At 48.1% G+C, this 15,541-nt stretch overlaps 1 protein-coding gene across 1 annotated transcript in view; it reads right to left on the reverse strand.

Annotated features, from left to right (window-relative positions):
* ANP32B (acidic nuclear phosphoprotein 32 family member B) overlaps positions 1 to 14,393 on the reverse strand; it is a 30,708-nt gene extending 16,315 nt beyond the window's left edge. Inside the window, exon 1 of the mRNA XM_038770055.1 lies at positions 14,143 to 14,393. Coding sequence (XP_038625983.1) covers positions 14,143 to 14,196 — 54 coding nt within the window. The 5' untranslated portion in view covers positions 14,197 to 14,393. The remainder of the gene's footprint in view (positions 1 to 14,142) is intronic.
* Positions 14,394 to 15,541: the final 1,148 nt, after the last annotated feature.

Raw genomic sequence — 15,541 nt, forward strand, 5'->3', positions numbered from 1 at the left:
GGGAGTTCCGGGCTGGGGGAACAGCTTGAGCAAAGAGTTGGAAGCAGGTGAGTTGAGAGAGGGGTTTTGGCTATGAGGTGAGCTTAAGTGGAGCAAAGAGTGCAAGGAAATGCCAGAGCCTAAATGGAAAACGGAAAAAGCTGTTGCCTTGTAGCAAACGGTAAGGGGTTTTCATTTGAGGGGGGGCATGGGTAGCCATTTGGAGTTTCTCAGGGGTGGAGAGACACGCCAAGGGACATTTCAGGACGATGATCCAGACAACAGCCCGGAGAACAGACTGAAAGAGACAGAGAGGCTTAAGGTAGAGAGATCAGTTAGACCGTACTTTAACTGCAATTTGATGGTGGTGGTGGTTTGGACAGAGAGGAAGGGACAGAGCCAAGGAAATGTTTTAGAGAAAGAACTGGCAGGATTTAGCAGTTGACTGGGTGAGAGAGCTGAACGGCAGTGAGGATTCCAGGATGACAACGTTGTGTGTGGCTTTAAGGGACAGGGAAGTTGGTGGGTTATCAACAGAGATGGCAAGAAAGGAAACGGGGAGGGTTGATGAGGGAAGATGAGAAGTTCAACTTGGGGCATGTTGTGCTCGAGGGGCCAGTGGAAATGCCCTGAAGGCAGGGGAAGATATGCGACTGAAAAGTGGGGGAGAAATCGGGGCTAGAGAGGCTGATTTGGGAGTCCTACTTCTAGGGGCGGTAGCTGATGCCACGCAAGCAGTTGACCTCTGAGAGAGGGTACAGTGAGAAGAGTAGGAGTCCCAGAACAAAGCTTTGTGGGACACCTACAATTAAGGGAGACGATGGAAGAGGAGCCAGGGAAGGAAACCTAGAAGGAGCAGGAGGAAAGGTGGAAGAATCAAGAGGGGACTGGTCGGCAAAACCAAGATCTGACAGCTTTCCAAGGAGATCATGATGGTCAACGGATGTGGAAGGTGGTAGAGAGATTGAGAAGGGCCCACTGCATTGAGCAATCCACACCTGCAGTACTGCCATAAGTGGCTGGTAGCTGTTCTCCAGAATAGAAACTATTCTTCAATGTAAAAACATTCCCCAAAATAGCCTGCTGTTTGTTTCCTGTGGATGGGTGGAAATTTCTGCATTTTCCACATAAGGTCTCAGCCTAAAGGTTGCTGCATTTGAGAGACCCACAAAGAACTTCATCAATACTTGAATTATAGCAATTTCCCGTCACTGTATCCAGCTGAAAAAATTTGCATTCGCCAATTTTTTCCAGACATGAGATAACTAGCCTGCACATGTTCTGGATGAACAGCCAGTTCAGTTAGTCAGGACTTCCATTACAGTGAATTTAGATGTTTGGAATGACTGTTGCACACGGAAATATGTGCATTGAGAAAGGTGAGAACACAAAGATTTGAATTCTCCACCTCACTGCCACTACGGTTCACTTTGGTATACTTTCTGTCATATGGTCATGAAACGAACAGCAGAAGCAGTGGTCCCCTGTTTTATATGTGCCTGCACAGAGGCACAAAAATCCTAGAACTGGAAGGGATTTAGAGATCATCTGCTTCAGGCCCCGGCCTCCAAGGAGGTGATAACAATCACCCAGGATCAATGGGCACTGACTTGCTTTTTAAAGATCCACAACTCCCTTTAGTAGATGTTTTACTCCCAGGACTATCAAGAGGCTCTTCTTTAGGTCCAAGAGCAATTTCTCCCGATTGCATTGAAACCTTTGTGGACACTGTGAATAATGCAATATTCTCTTAATAAAAACCCGAGTTATACTTGAAGACAACGATGACCTGCCCCCGCCCCGGCTAAACAATCCCAACTCCTTTAAACTTTTCCTCTGGGCCCCATTTCCCATAACCTTAAATAATTCTCCTATGTTTCTCTGGAGCCTCTCCAGTTTCCCTACATCCTTTTGAAAATGCAAGGGCTAAAAACTGGCACCGGTGCAAATGCCTATACCACCGCTAACAGTGCCAGTGTATACATCGGGGCCATCACCACGATCAAATATTTGTGAAGTGCTCAATGTACGCATTCAGAAACCTCTTACTGATGTACAAATAACCCCAGTAGGAGCAGGGGAGGGACTGTACCTTCTCTGGCCGGGACGACCAAGTCGACAACTGGGGAACATGCACCACACGAACGTCTTTCCCACCCCACCACTGACTACCGTCCGAGACCGCCGCGCCCCACGGGTGATCGGGGCCCGCTAGCTACGTGGGAGACCGTGGGGAAACCGCCCCTTCCCTCTCTGGAAAGTTCACCAGCTCCATGCGGGGAAAGGGTTCCCTGTTGCCCCCTCTCCTCCATCTTGAACCTCCCACAAGAGCGACTGGGTGGCTTGCACATCTGCAGCCCCACCTGAGCCTCAGGGATCTGAACGACCAGGAAGTTTTAAGTGCAGCCTGAACTGCTTCCCTACCTCCTTGTCTGTGATGAGGCCGGAGTCACCTTCACTCTTCGGAGGTGCTGTGACGGCCCGTGCAACGCCTTGAACAATGGGCAGAAGACGTTCCGGGCGTCATAAGTCTGCATAGGCCTGGATCTCCTCCGCTTGGGCTTCCCATCACCTGACACGCGTTTCTTAACTTGATCGGCAGGTTTCTGCAAGCCTCCCTTCTTGCGGGTTCCCGCTGTGCCGCAAGATGCTGATGGTGCAGTGGATATCTGGCTGCAAAGGCCTCTCTTGAGTCACTTGGTGATTTCGCCTGGCCACGCCCAGTGCCTTGACAACTCCCTGGAAGAAATGCCTATCCGTCCCGTACACTGGGACGGTGGTTTGGGTTTTCTGTTTCCACGAGGCTGTTAGGACGCCGCTACACAGCTCCCTGAGGGTGCCTTCGTTCTTGAGGGGCTCAGCGTTTTGCTACCGGGGCGGTTTGGAGGCCACCGTTCGACGTGCCGGTCGCAGCTGCAGAATCAGTGTGAGCTGGGAGCACGGCGGGCGGTGTCTGTTCAGCATTCGGCGCGACACGTGGCTGCTGTGACCCGTGCACCGCCCAAAGCCCTCGGCCACGTGGCGAGACGGTCAACGTGACGTCACCGTTTCGATCGAGGATTCATCTGGGACGTTTCTCCCGTCGGGCGGGCAGAAGACGGCCTTTGGCGCGGTCACTCAGCAAAAGCAGGCCACCGCCGACTGAGCTCGCCAACCCCCTGCAGCCCAAAGACTTTCTGCCGTGCGGAGGCATCACTTCCAACTCCCGGATGAAGAAAGACAGTCCGTCACAATTGACTCTTCCAACGTGGGTACTCCCGCGATGAGCTCATCGTGAGCCTCGGTAGGAGCACTCTCGTTCTCCGTGACTGGGCCGCAGGCACTTACGATAGTGGCGAGGCGCTTTTGTTTCAGGGGTAGGCCTAGCATTACCAGACGGTCACTTATACCTCTGGGCAGATCTGGGAGGCCCGATATTAGTGACTGTCTGCTTGCAAATCCAACCCCTGATTGCGCCGTTCTGAAAAGGGAAGGGCATTCCGAAGGAAGGTGTAGCCAGCGCCCAACACTGTGAGCCGTCCTTCGTCCAAGCAAGCAAGTCTAGCCTTCCTCATTACTGTGATATCACCTCTGCACCTGGCCAGTTCACGAGATATCAGAGCTGTTGTCCTTATAGGCCGATGCCGGTTTTCAAGATCACGTGGTGGCCTTCTGTGCTTAAAGGTGCAGAAGAAGAAGGGAAAATTATCAGAAGTTCTTGAGACAGTCTTCCAGCAGGGCATGATAACTCAGTGCTGAATGAGTACTGAGGCAACCTGTGTCTAGCAGTGAAGGATTCTGTAAGTCAGGGTTTAGCCAGTTGCTGGAAGGCCCCATTAACGCTACCAAATCCCTCAGTGACTAGTGTATGTTGGGGGCCGGGGGAAATGCGTTGGGGGGGCAGGGTGGGACTGGGGGAGACGGGCTATAACCACAGCGACGCTTTCTGCTCAAAAAGCTGTTGAGGGAAGAAGCTAATGGGGCCATCCCCCTGCCTTCTACCCCACGGGACCAACTGTCCCCATGGAGTGGACCGGGCCAAGCCGGGTTAGCTGGCAGGCCACAAATGATCCACTGTTGAATCATTTTGCTTTATGGCATCTTTAAATTATTTCGAGTTTAACCCACTTTAGGGCTCCATATGGTCACGGTGGGAGTTGGCTACTCTTGTCTTTCTCCTATTTTCTGTCCAGCAGAACTGCTGCAATGAACACGGATTTCAGGCTGGTACCCTATGTTTCAGGACCTTGTTGGTGGTGAGCCTGATCTGTCATTACCCATATGCATTTCATTATACCTCAGCAGCTGGTTAAGAGAGTGTAGGGGAAAAAATCGGAATGGACAGCACTCAAACCCAAGAACCGCTTTTAAATACCTCCACTCCTCTCTGGGGAAAACCAGTCTTACCATCCTTGAGCAATATCTTTCTCACATTGGTCATTTTCAATGAATTTAGCCAAGTTAATCTGCACTTTCACAGCCCACTTTATGAAATGGAACAGATCTATTTAATCTCAAATGAGCAGCATGCATCTTAATCTCTCCAATTTTCTTTTTTAAACTTTGCAGCTGCCTTTATACAGACAGGCAAAAACCATAATGGCTTTGGAGATGTGATAATATGAGACAAAATTCTGAAATCGAGTCCTAAAAAAAAAAGACTTAAAACTATCAACTTATTGCAAAATTCCTTTAGTCCATTATATATATATATATATATGGCAGAATTATCAGTGCAGTTAAGCATGCTCTATTTCTGTAAAGAATACCAAATCTTTACAATGTTGAAAGTGTTCCTCACCCTCGCTCAAAAAATAAACCACGCCTCTATTACAGTTCAAATCCCACATAAGCGACAGAAAATAACACAACATAATCAACTTCAGCTTTTGAAGTTGTGAAAATACCCTACTCTCGATTAAAGAGTGCTTCCATTTTCGCCGAGCTCACTGGTAATAACATCAATAATGGTGGCATTTACGCACTTTCTACGTGTCAGACATTGTACCAAGCACCGCGATAGAAACAATCAATCAAGACTGGACACAGTCCTTGGCCCACATAGGGCTCACAGTCTAAGGAGGAGTGAGAACAAAAAGTAATGAATTTTCTGAGGCACAGGTACGTTAACTTGCCCAGGGTCACGCTTCTTCTTCTTCAATCGTATTTACTGAGCGCTTACTGTGTGCAGAGCACCGTACTAAGCGCTTGGGAAGTACAAGTTGGCAACATATGGAGACGGTCCCTACCCAACAGCGGGCTCACAGTCTAGAAGGGGGAGACAGACAACAAAACATATTAACAAAATAGAATAGTATAGTATATGGATTAGAACCCATGTCCCCGGACACCCAGGCCCCGGCTCCTCATTCATTCAATCGTATTTATTGAGCGCTTACTGTGTGCAGAGCACTGTACTAAGCGCTTGGGAAGTACAAGTTGGTAACATATAGAGACGGTCCCTACCCAATAGCGGGCTCTTCCCACCAGGCCGGCTGCTTCTCGGGCCATGATGTTTTTCACTTTCTAGTGAAATCAAATTTGGGCAATTTATGGTTTCTCCTTCAATCCTTTATCCTTTTAGTAATGCTGCCTTTGAAAACCAGGGGACGAACCTTTTCTCTTTCCATCGGAGACAGTCTTGTTTGTAGGATTATGTACTCCGAAAGTTTTAGTAATTTAGCTACGTTAGTGATCGGAGACAGTCTTGTTTGGAGGATTATGTACTCCGACAGTTTTAGTAATTTAGCTACGTTAGCGATTTTAAATTCTAAACAACGATCACACTGACCTAAACAGTTACAAATACGGCACATAAGGAACTACAGCACAGAGTAGTCAGTGCTGCGAGGGTGAGCCTGTATCGATGACAATCGTTTGCATCTTTGTCTCCAGGACAACATAGTAGTGCACCTTTTCTGATCCCTTGGCACTTGGCAAGACCACCGCGAGAAGGTACCACACTAAAATGGGGATTATCCCTACTTTCAAATGATCTAATTGGGCAAGTTTTCAATCAATCCCATTTACTGAGCGCTTACTGTATGCGGAGCACTGTGCTAAGCGCTTGAGAACCCATTCCCTGCCCACAATGAACTCACAGTCTAGAGGGGGAGATGCGCGTTAATATAGATAAATTACAGATACGTACAGAAGTGCCGTAGGACTGAGGGAGAGGTGAATGAAGGGAGCAAATCAGGGCGACACAGAAGGGAGTGGGAAAAGAGGGCTTAGTCAGGGAAGGCCTCTTGGAGAAGACGTGCCTTCAAAAAGGCTCTGAAGGTGGAGAGAGTAATTTTCCGTTGGCTACGAAGAGGGAAGGCGTTCCGGGCCAGAGGCAGGACAGGGGTGTGAGGCTGGCGGCGAGACGGACGAGGTTGAGATACAGGGAGGAGGCTGGCATTACGGGAGTGAAGTACGTGGGCTGAGTTGTATTAGGAAGCCAGCAACGTGAGGTAGGAGGGGGCAAGGTGCTTTAAAGCCGACGGTGAGGAGTTTCTGTTTGACGCAGAGGTGGATGGACAACCACCGGAGGTTCTCGAGGAGTCGGGGAAACACGGACTGAACGTTTTTGCGGAAAAATGATCCGGAAGGCAGAGTGGAGCGTGGACTGGAGTGGGGGGATTCTGCCTTGAAACTTTTCCTCCCCTCTAATTTCTGTGCACCCCTGAATCTGGGGTCCCCCATGATTTCTTCACCTTCCCAGAGCCACTTAAAAAAAAAAAAAAAGGGACGGCATGTCACACAGCCAGACCGGCCCCTTCCTCACCCCTCTGTTTGGACATGCGAGGGTGACCAACCACTACCCCAGTCCTCCTGTGGAACGCTCCCCAGTTGTCTCTGATCACCCTTGGCCAAACTCTGATCTAATTAGCTCAGTCAGTACCCAGTGAAGGGGGAGAAAACACAGATACCCTTATTGGGTTTTATATAGATAAAAAAAAAAGGTTGAATACTCCTTGACACTATTTGAAAGAGGAAAAGCTCCAAAACTGCAAATGGCAAAAATATTTATTCAAAATAATTACACTCAGGCTTACAGTTATCTGGCGGCAAAGTGTGCTGTTTGTAACTTTCCGACTGTTATTTATGACAGTCGTTCGGGTCTACGTAAAAGGCCCGTCTATATCAGGAGCGGAAACGTATTTATCCATTTTCAAGTGGGACTCGTAATATTGGGCTGTATAGCTACAGCTGTCTGGTGGAGAGATAGCAACTGCTCCTGCCTCTCTGCCCACCCTAGGAGTCCTGAACCTGCCACTCAGCCGTACCAGAACATCTCGGGCTTTCCCATTCCTGCCCCTCCCAGTCCTCCGCCAAGGGTTTTCTTCCCCTACTACCTGCACGGAGAAGGATGAAATAAAATGAGCGCATTTCCAAGAACTCTGCTTTTATTTCCCAGACTGAATTATTGCTTTGCTACTGGTAACCGTGCGCAGGCCGGTCAAAACAGCTGCTGAGCTGATGAGGTCTCTTAGAACTTATTTGCATTACAGGGGCCAACTCCATGGAGGTGGATGGGGGCCAAAGCCTTCGTTTTCGTTCACTCATTCGATCGTATTTACTGAGCGCTTACCGTGTGCAGAGCACTGTACTAAGCGCTTGTTTTCACCCCACCAGCTTCTGAGACTGCGATTGAAGAGGTTCTGGATAAGGCTGGAAAGACACACAAACCTCAAATCAGGTCTTTTAGACCCACTGGCTCTTTGAGGCCTGCATACCACTTACAAGCCCTGATCCAAGTGCGTAGTACAGGGCTTTGCACACAGTAAGCACTCAATAAATATGATCGAATGAATACGCTTCCTCCGCCCCCATCTCAAAATGACCAACTGGCACCCAAGATTCATGTTAAAAAATGGACATAGCCCTTGCCTTCAAGTATCTAATAGGACAGGATAACAATAATAATAATGATAATAATTGTGGTATTTGTTAAGCGCTTGCTATGTGCCAAGCACTGTCCTAAGCGCTGGGGTAGATACAAGGAAATCAGGACAGTTTCCACAGAAAGATAATGAACCCTCAGCCCTAGTGCTAGGCACAGCACCATTCATTCGATTGTATTTATTGAGCGCTTACCGTGTGCAGAGCACTGGACTAAGCGCTTAGGAAGTACAAGTCGGCAACATATAGAGGCGGTCCCTACCCAACAACGGGTTCACAGTCTAGAAGGGGGAGACAGACAACAAAACATAACACGTGGAGGTGTCAAGTCGTCAGAACAGATAGAATTAAAGCTAAATGCACATCATTAACAAAATAGAATTGTAAATATGCACAAGTCAAATAGAGTAATAAATCTGTACAAACGCGTATCACCACCCTCACTCTCTTCCCTGACAGTCCGTAGCATGTAACCCACACGGCCCTTGCTGAAGAGTTGGGTGCATTGTTGATGTTGTGGATTTTAATATTTATGGAACATTGCAGTACAGTAAGGGCACGCCAGAAGATTCACGGAGCACACGCGGTCTCAGCTCTCTAGGAACTTACCTTTTAAGGCAGCATCAATCAGTAATGTTTACTGAGTGCCTACCGTCTGCACAGCACTGTACTAAGCACTTGGGAGAGTACAATAAATAAGGAGACCGTCCTCCTTGCCCCCAGGGAGCTTACAGTCTAGCAGCCCTACAACAAATTAGAGGTTGGGGAAAGCAAGAGCTGTTTAAAGAGATGTAAATAGGTGGTGGTGGTGGTGGGGAGTTGTCAGATTCCCAAGTATTTAGGTGACAAATAAATGCTGAAATGGCAACAGGGGAGGGAAAAGAATGGCGATCTGAGAGATTAATGAGGGCAGGCCTCTTGGAGGAGACACGATTTCAGAAGGGCTGTGAAGACGGGGAAGGCCGCGGTCTGTCGGGTGCAAAGAGGGAGGAAGCGCCAGGCAGGAGGAAGACACGAGCGAGAAGGAGGCTAAGGGAGCACGAGAAGGAGGCTAAGGGAGCGGGTCGGCCTGAGAGGAGCATAGGATGCAAGATGGCATGTAGCAGGAGCGAAGCCAGCATAAACTTGACAAACACGGCTAGGTCCCGCCTTAGAAGGCAAGGTGTACGTAGTGTCCTCCCTTTCCTCTATCCAAAGTTTCCTTAAACGACCACCCCTTCCACGGAGAAGTAATGATTTTTCTCTCCACTCAACGCCATACTCGCTTCATACCAGCCTTCACACCGTGTACTCGCTCAATTATATATGAAACTACTGCTGCATGCCCTAACAGTTCTCTGTTTCCATTAATCATCTGCTTTAGATCGAAAGCTTCTAGAGGGCACGGCCTGTTGTCCATTTGCTTGTATGACCTAGCACATCACCAAGCTCAAGTGGGAGCCGAGGAAATATTATTTTGACGGGGCCCTGCACACAGTAGGTATAGGGAGTCCTTGACTTATGACATTTTGAATTACGACAAGCAGCAGCTGCATTTTAAGTTGACACCCTGCCTCAACTTTATACACCTCTGGGGGTGCAGGAAAATGGGGGAGCAATTTAAAAATCTGCGACGGGGTAAAGGAGAAAGTTTAAAAGAGGACAGGGACGGGGGTTACTAGTCAGAGTCAACCGGGAAAGTTGACATGGCTGGCTACCCTATGCCGGAACCTGACTCGAAGAAACCAATGTGGCTCGATTACTTATCTATAATTGACAATTCACAATTCTAGATAATCTGGGTCAAAATAAGATTTCTGAGTTTGATTTGGGAACCACCCCGCCATTTATGGTCTCATTCCTAGGAAAAAAAAAAAGCAGTTTCAACTTGAGATGCAGTTACCAGGAACCAATTGTGTCTTAAGTCCAATTAAGCCCGTTTTCAATATTGTCATTGACAATGACGACTTAGTTCGGGGAAGATTCACATTGCCAGGACTACCTAGAAAACAGAGGCCAAAATATGCTGGGGGTTTTTTGAGATTTTTATTTTTCTGAGCTGGAGTTATCCGGAAGCCAAAACAACTTCATTTCCATACGAATCACACATTTTAGGATAGAAGACTTTTTACCAAAATGAGGGATGTAGAATACGATGTGGGCAGGCTATGCATCTCCCAACTCTGTTGTCATATACTCTCCCAAGCGCTTAATACAGTGCTCTGCACACAGTAACCCCTCAACTAAGACGGACTGATGTATCCTCCCTGATTTACTGCCCAGATCACATGCTAATGAACCCAAGTCCTTACCTGGTTTTAAATCCTCTCAGAGGTGAGCCCACACTCTGCACATATTTATTACTCTATTCTATTTGCACATATTTATTCTATTTATTTTATTTGGTTTATGTTTTGCTGTCTGTCTCCCCCTTCTAGACTGTGAGCCCACTGTTGGGTAGGGACCGTCTCTATATGTTGCCAACTTGGACTTCCCAAGCGCTTAGTACAGTGTTCTGCACACAGTAAGCGCTCAATAAATACGATTGAATGAATGAATGAATATGAACTGGGTTGAGATAGGCATACTATCATCTAAAATGGCTGGTATTTGAAAGTTAGCAGCAGTAGGATCTATCGAGCATTCGCTTGGGGCAGTGAATTGGGAGGTACAAAATAAACAAGTGACACACTCCCTGGGCACAGGGAGCTTTCGCTCTGATTGTAAAAATATTTAAAAGTAGAATGGTCAAAATAAGCAACCGAACATCCACACACGAGTGCTGAGGATGACTCTAAATAAGCTCCAAAGTGCTAGAGACATTCAAAATACATAGGAAGTGACCCGCCAGAATTTACTTAAGTGGATTCAATTCCAATTAACTTCCCTCCCCCAAATTTGTCGGGAAGAGCAGGGGTCTACAGTGTCAGAGGACCCTGACTGTAGTCCCAGCTCTGCCTCTGGCCTGCAATGTGAATTTAGGGAAGTCACTTAACCTCTTTAATGTCTCAGAGACAGAGGTCATGGGTTCAAATCCCGGCTCTGCCAATTGTCGGCTGTGTGACTTCGGGCGAGTCACTTCACTTCTCTGGGCCTCAGTGACCTCATCTGGAAAATGGGGATGAAGACTGTGAGCCCCCCCGTGGGCCAACCTGATCACCTTGTAACCTCCCCAGCGCTTAGAACAGTGCTTTGCACATAGTAAGTGCTTAATAAATGCCATCATTACCATTATTATTATTATTACCTCTCCCTACTGGACAGTGCTGTTGAGGACAAAAATTTGAAAGTGCTCTGGAAATAAACAGTGCTCTATAAAAGTCAAGTTATATAGGCAGACGATCCATTTCCAAGTGAAATGTTATGCCATTTCCAAGTACTTTTCTTGGGTAGATACACTGACAAATTCGAATCCTCAACAATTACACAAGTGTCTGGCTTAAGGCAGAGAGTTTCAATACAACTGCTTTTTTTGGGGGGGGGGGAGGAGGGGAGTTACAACACGTGTCCTTTTCTGTGGTGGGGGAAGGACAGAACTTTCTTTTCGTGTGTAAAGTGAAAAGGACAGATCCACGTTTGGGGGGACTTTTTTAAAAAAAAAATCACTTCCCCATCGCTTAGAACAGTGCTTTGCACATAGTAAGCTCTTAATAAATGCCATTATTATTATTATAATGAAAACTGGAGCGCCAAGAATAAAACTCGGGTCTTCCGATTTACAAACCGGGACCGAAGAGCGTTTCTCAATTTTACCTCTGCATTTTTAAAGGAGTTTGGGGCTGCCGGTTTTGCGTTCCCACCGAAGCGGTGCTTTGGATTTATTTCTGCGGGGAGGGGGGAAAGGCGGTAAACCCCCCCATGCCGACTGAGGTAACGTTCCCGGTAGTTGGACTGCTTCCATTCATTCATTCAATCGTATTTATTGAGCGCTCTGCACTGTACTAAGCGCTTGGGAAGTCCAAGTTGGCAACATCTAGGGACGGTCCCTCCCCAACAGCGGGCTCACAGTCTAGAAGGGGGAGACAGACAACAAAACATATGAACAAAATAAAATCAGTAGAATAAATATGCACAAATAGAGTAGTAGATTTGTACAAACATGTATGCAGGTGACCTCGACCGAAAAAAAGGGGGGGGAGGGGGGAAAAAACCCAACCCCCCCAATTAAATAAGCATTCGAGTTACTGAAACGCTGAAGTTGCACAAAATAGAGTCGTAAATTTGTACAAACATATATACAGGTGACCTCGACCGATTCCCTCTCCGAAAAAGGGGGGGGGGGGGGAATCAATCAATCAATCGTATTTATTGAGCGCTTACTGTGTGCAGAGCACTGTACTAAGCGCTTGGGAAGTACAAGTTGGAAAAAAACCCCAACCCGCAAATTAAATCAGCATTCGAGTTACTGAAGAAGCGCTGAAATTGCACAAATAGAGTAGTAAATTTGTACAAACATATATACAGGTGACCTCGACCGATTCCCTCTCCGAAAAAAAAGGGGGGGGGGGAGGGAAAAAAAAACCCCAACCCGCAAATTAAATCAGCATTCGAGTTAGTGAAACGCTAAAATTGCACAAATAGAGTAGTAAATTTGTACAAACATGTATACAGGTGACCTCGATCGATTCCCTCTCCGAAAAAAGAGGGGGGGAGGGAAATCAATCAATCGTATTTATTGAGCGCTTACTATGTGCAGAGCACTGTACTAAGCGCTTGGGAAGTACAAATTGGCAACATATAGAGACGGAAAAAAAAACCAACCCGCAAAAGTTGCACAAATAAAGTAGTATATTTGCACAAACATATATACAGGTGACCTCGACCGATTCCCTCTCCGAAAAAAGGTGGGGGGGGGGGGGGAAACAACCCACAAATAGAGTAGTATATTTGCACAAACATATATACAGGTGACCTCGACCGATTCCCTCTCCGAAAAAAAGGGGGGGGAGGGGAAAAAAAACCCCAACCCGCAAATTAAATCAGCATTCGAGTTACTGAAACGCTGAAATTGCACATATAGAGTAGTAAATTTGTACAAACATATATACAGGTGACCTCGAATTTGTACTTCCCAAGCTCTTAGTACAGTGCTCTGCACATAGTAAGCGCTCAATAAATACGATTGATGATGATGATTCCCTCTCCGAAGAAGGGGGGGGGGAACCAACCCGCAAAAGTTGCACAAATAGAGTAGTAAATTTGCACAAACAGATATACAGGTGACCTCGATCGATTCCCTCTCCGAAAAAGGGGGGGAGGGAGGGGAAAAAAAACCCAACCCGCAAATTAAATCAGCATTCGAGTTACTGAAACGCTGTAATTGCACAAATAGAGTAGTAAATTTGTACAAACATATATACAGGTGACCTCGATCGATTCTCTCTCCGAAAAAGGGGGGAGGAAAAAACCAACCCCCTAAAGTTGCACAAATAAAGTAGTATATTTGCACAAACATATATACAGGTGACCTCGACCGATTCCCTCTCCGAAAAAAGGTGGGGGGGGGGGGAGGGAAAAAAAACCAACCCACAAATAGAGTAGTAAATTTGCACAAACATATATACAGGTGACCTCAACAGATTCCCTCTCCGAAAAAGGGGGGGAGGGAGGGGAAAAACCCCCCAACCCGCAAATTAAATCAGCATTCGAGTTAGTGAAGCGCTGTAATTGCACAAATAGAGCAGTGAATTTGTACAAACATATATACAGGTGACCTCGACCGATTCCCTCTCCGAAAAAGGGGGGGAGGGAGGGAAAAAAAACCCAACCCGCAAATTAAATCAGCATTCGATTAGTACAGTGCTCCGCACATAGTAACCGCTCAATAAATGCGATTGATTGATTCGAGTTACTGAGACGCTCAAGTTGTGTTTCAGGGAGGGAGCCCCCCCCCTCCATGTTGGGCTGGATCGGGAGCGCGGGGAGAGGAGCCCGTCAAGGGGCCCGCGGCCCACACTCCCATCGGCGCCCTTTTAAGGCGCCGCCGTGGCCCTTTTAAGAAAGGAGGGAGGGGGAGGGAGGAAGAAAGGGATGAGGCGGCGGTCGCAGGGCGCGGGAGGGCAACGAACGGGGGGCCCCCAACATGGCGATGGCTCCGCGGCTGCCGGGCCGGGAAGAAGGGCAGCGGCCCCTCGGGCGGGGAAAACTTTTCCGTTTGCAGCTGGAAAATGGCGGGAAGCGCGGGCATTTGGCCCCGGCCCCACCGCATCCCGGAGCCTGCCAACATGGCTCCCGGCGTTACACAACCTTCGCCTTCCCCTTTCTCCTTCGTTTGGACGGCGTGGGGGGGGGGGGGGGGATAAAAGTTTCTTTGCTTACATCGGCAGGCATCCGGTTCCTCAGCTCCAGGTGGATTCTCCTCTTCATATCCATCTTTCTTCCCCCTCTGCCAACTAACTTTCCGCCGTGAGGGGGAGGGAAGGGGGGGGGAGAGGACGAGATGGGGGGGGGAAAACCGCGTTGTATCCAGAGGCACCCGCTTAAAGGAGAGAACCGGTCGACGTGAGGGGAGCGGAGAAGCCCCAGCGCCAACTTACTCACAAGAGCGGCAAGAAACCTTTTTGGCGCGGGGGGGGGGGGGGCCTGGATGGTCCTCTCTACCGCCCCCTCCGGCCGCCGGCCGCCACTACGCCTAAAGAAGGCCGCGCGGCGCAGCCTGTGTGCTGCTGCTGCCGCGCCGCCAAGGACGAAAATGGAGGGACGGGCGGAGGGGGGTGTGCGCGTGCGCGCCAGAGAACAGTTGCAAGGTTGCTCTGCGTAGAGCGCGGGGGCCTGATGCCCTTGCAGTTCGGGGAGGCGGGGGGCTGATGCAAGATGAGGGGTTTTTGCGGGTTTTTGGCCCGAAATAGTGACTTTTTAGCCCACCCCCCCCGAGGGAACAGTCCCCAAGGGGAAAAGGCGGGGCTTCTCGATTCTCGTTAACCCGTTCGCCCGCCCTCCTTACTCCCTCATCGGGGCTGGGGCCTCCAGGAGGCCTTCCCAGACTGAGCCCCTTCCTTCCTCTCCCCCTCGTCCCCCTCATCTTACCTCCTTCCCTTCCCCACAGCACCTGTATATATGTTTGTACATATTTATTGCTCTATTTTACTTGTCCATATCTATTCTATTTATTTTCTTTTGTTAGTGTGTTTGGTTTTGTTCTCCGTCTCCCCCTTTTAGACTGTGAGCCCACTGGTGGGTAGGGACTGTCTCTATATGTTGCCAATTTGTACTTCCCAAGAGCTTGTCCATACCTATTCTATTTATTTTATTTTGTTAGTATGTTTGGTTTTGTTCTCCGTCTCCCCCTTTTAGACTGTGAGCCCACTGTTGGGTAGGGACTGTCTCTATATGTTGCCAATTTGTACTTCCCAAGCGCTTGTCCATATCTATTCTATTTATTTTATTTTGTGAGTATGTTTGGTTTTGTTCTCCGTCTCCCCCTTTTAGACTGTGAGCCCACTGTTGGGTAGGGACTGTCTCTATATGTTGCCAATTTCTACTTCCCAAGCGCTTGTCCATATCTATTCTATTTATTTTATTTTGTTAGTATGTTTGGTTTTGTTCTCCGTCTCCCCCTTTTAGACTGTGAGCCCACTGGTGGGTAGGGACTGTCTCTATATGTTGCCAATTTGTACTTCCCAAGCGCTTAGTCCAGTGCTCTGCACATAGTAAGCGCTCAATAAATACGATTGATGATGATGATGATGATGACTGTCTCTATATGTTGCCAATTTGT

The sequence above is a fragment of the Tachyglossus aculeatus genome, chromosome X4, assembly GCF_015852505.1.
Source record: "Tachyglossus aculeatus isolate mTacAcu1 chromosome X4, mTacAcu1.pri, whole genome shotgun sequence".
Taxonomy (NCBI): Eukaryota; Metazoa; Chordata; class Mammalia; order Monotremata; family Tachyglossidae; genus Tachyglossus; species Tachyglossus aculeatus.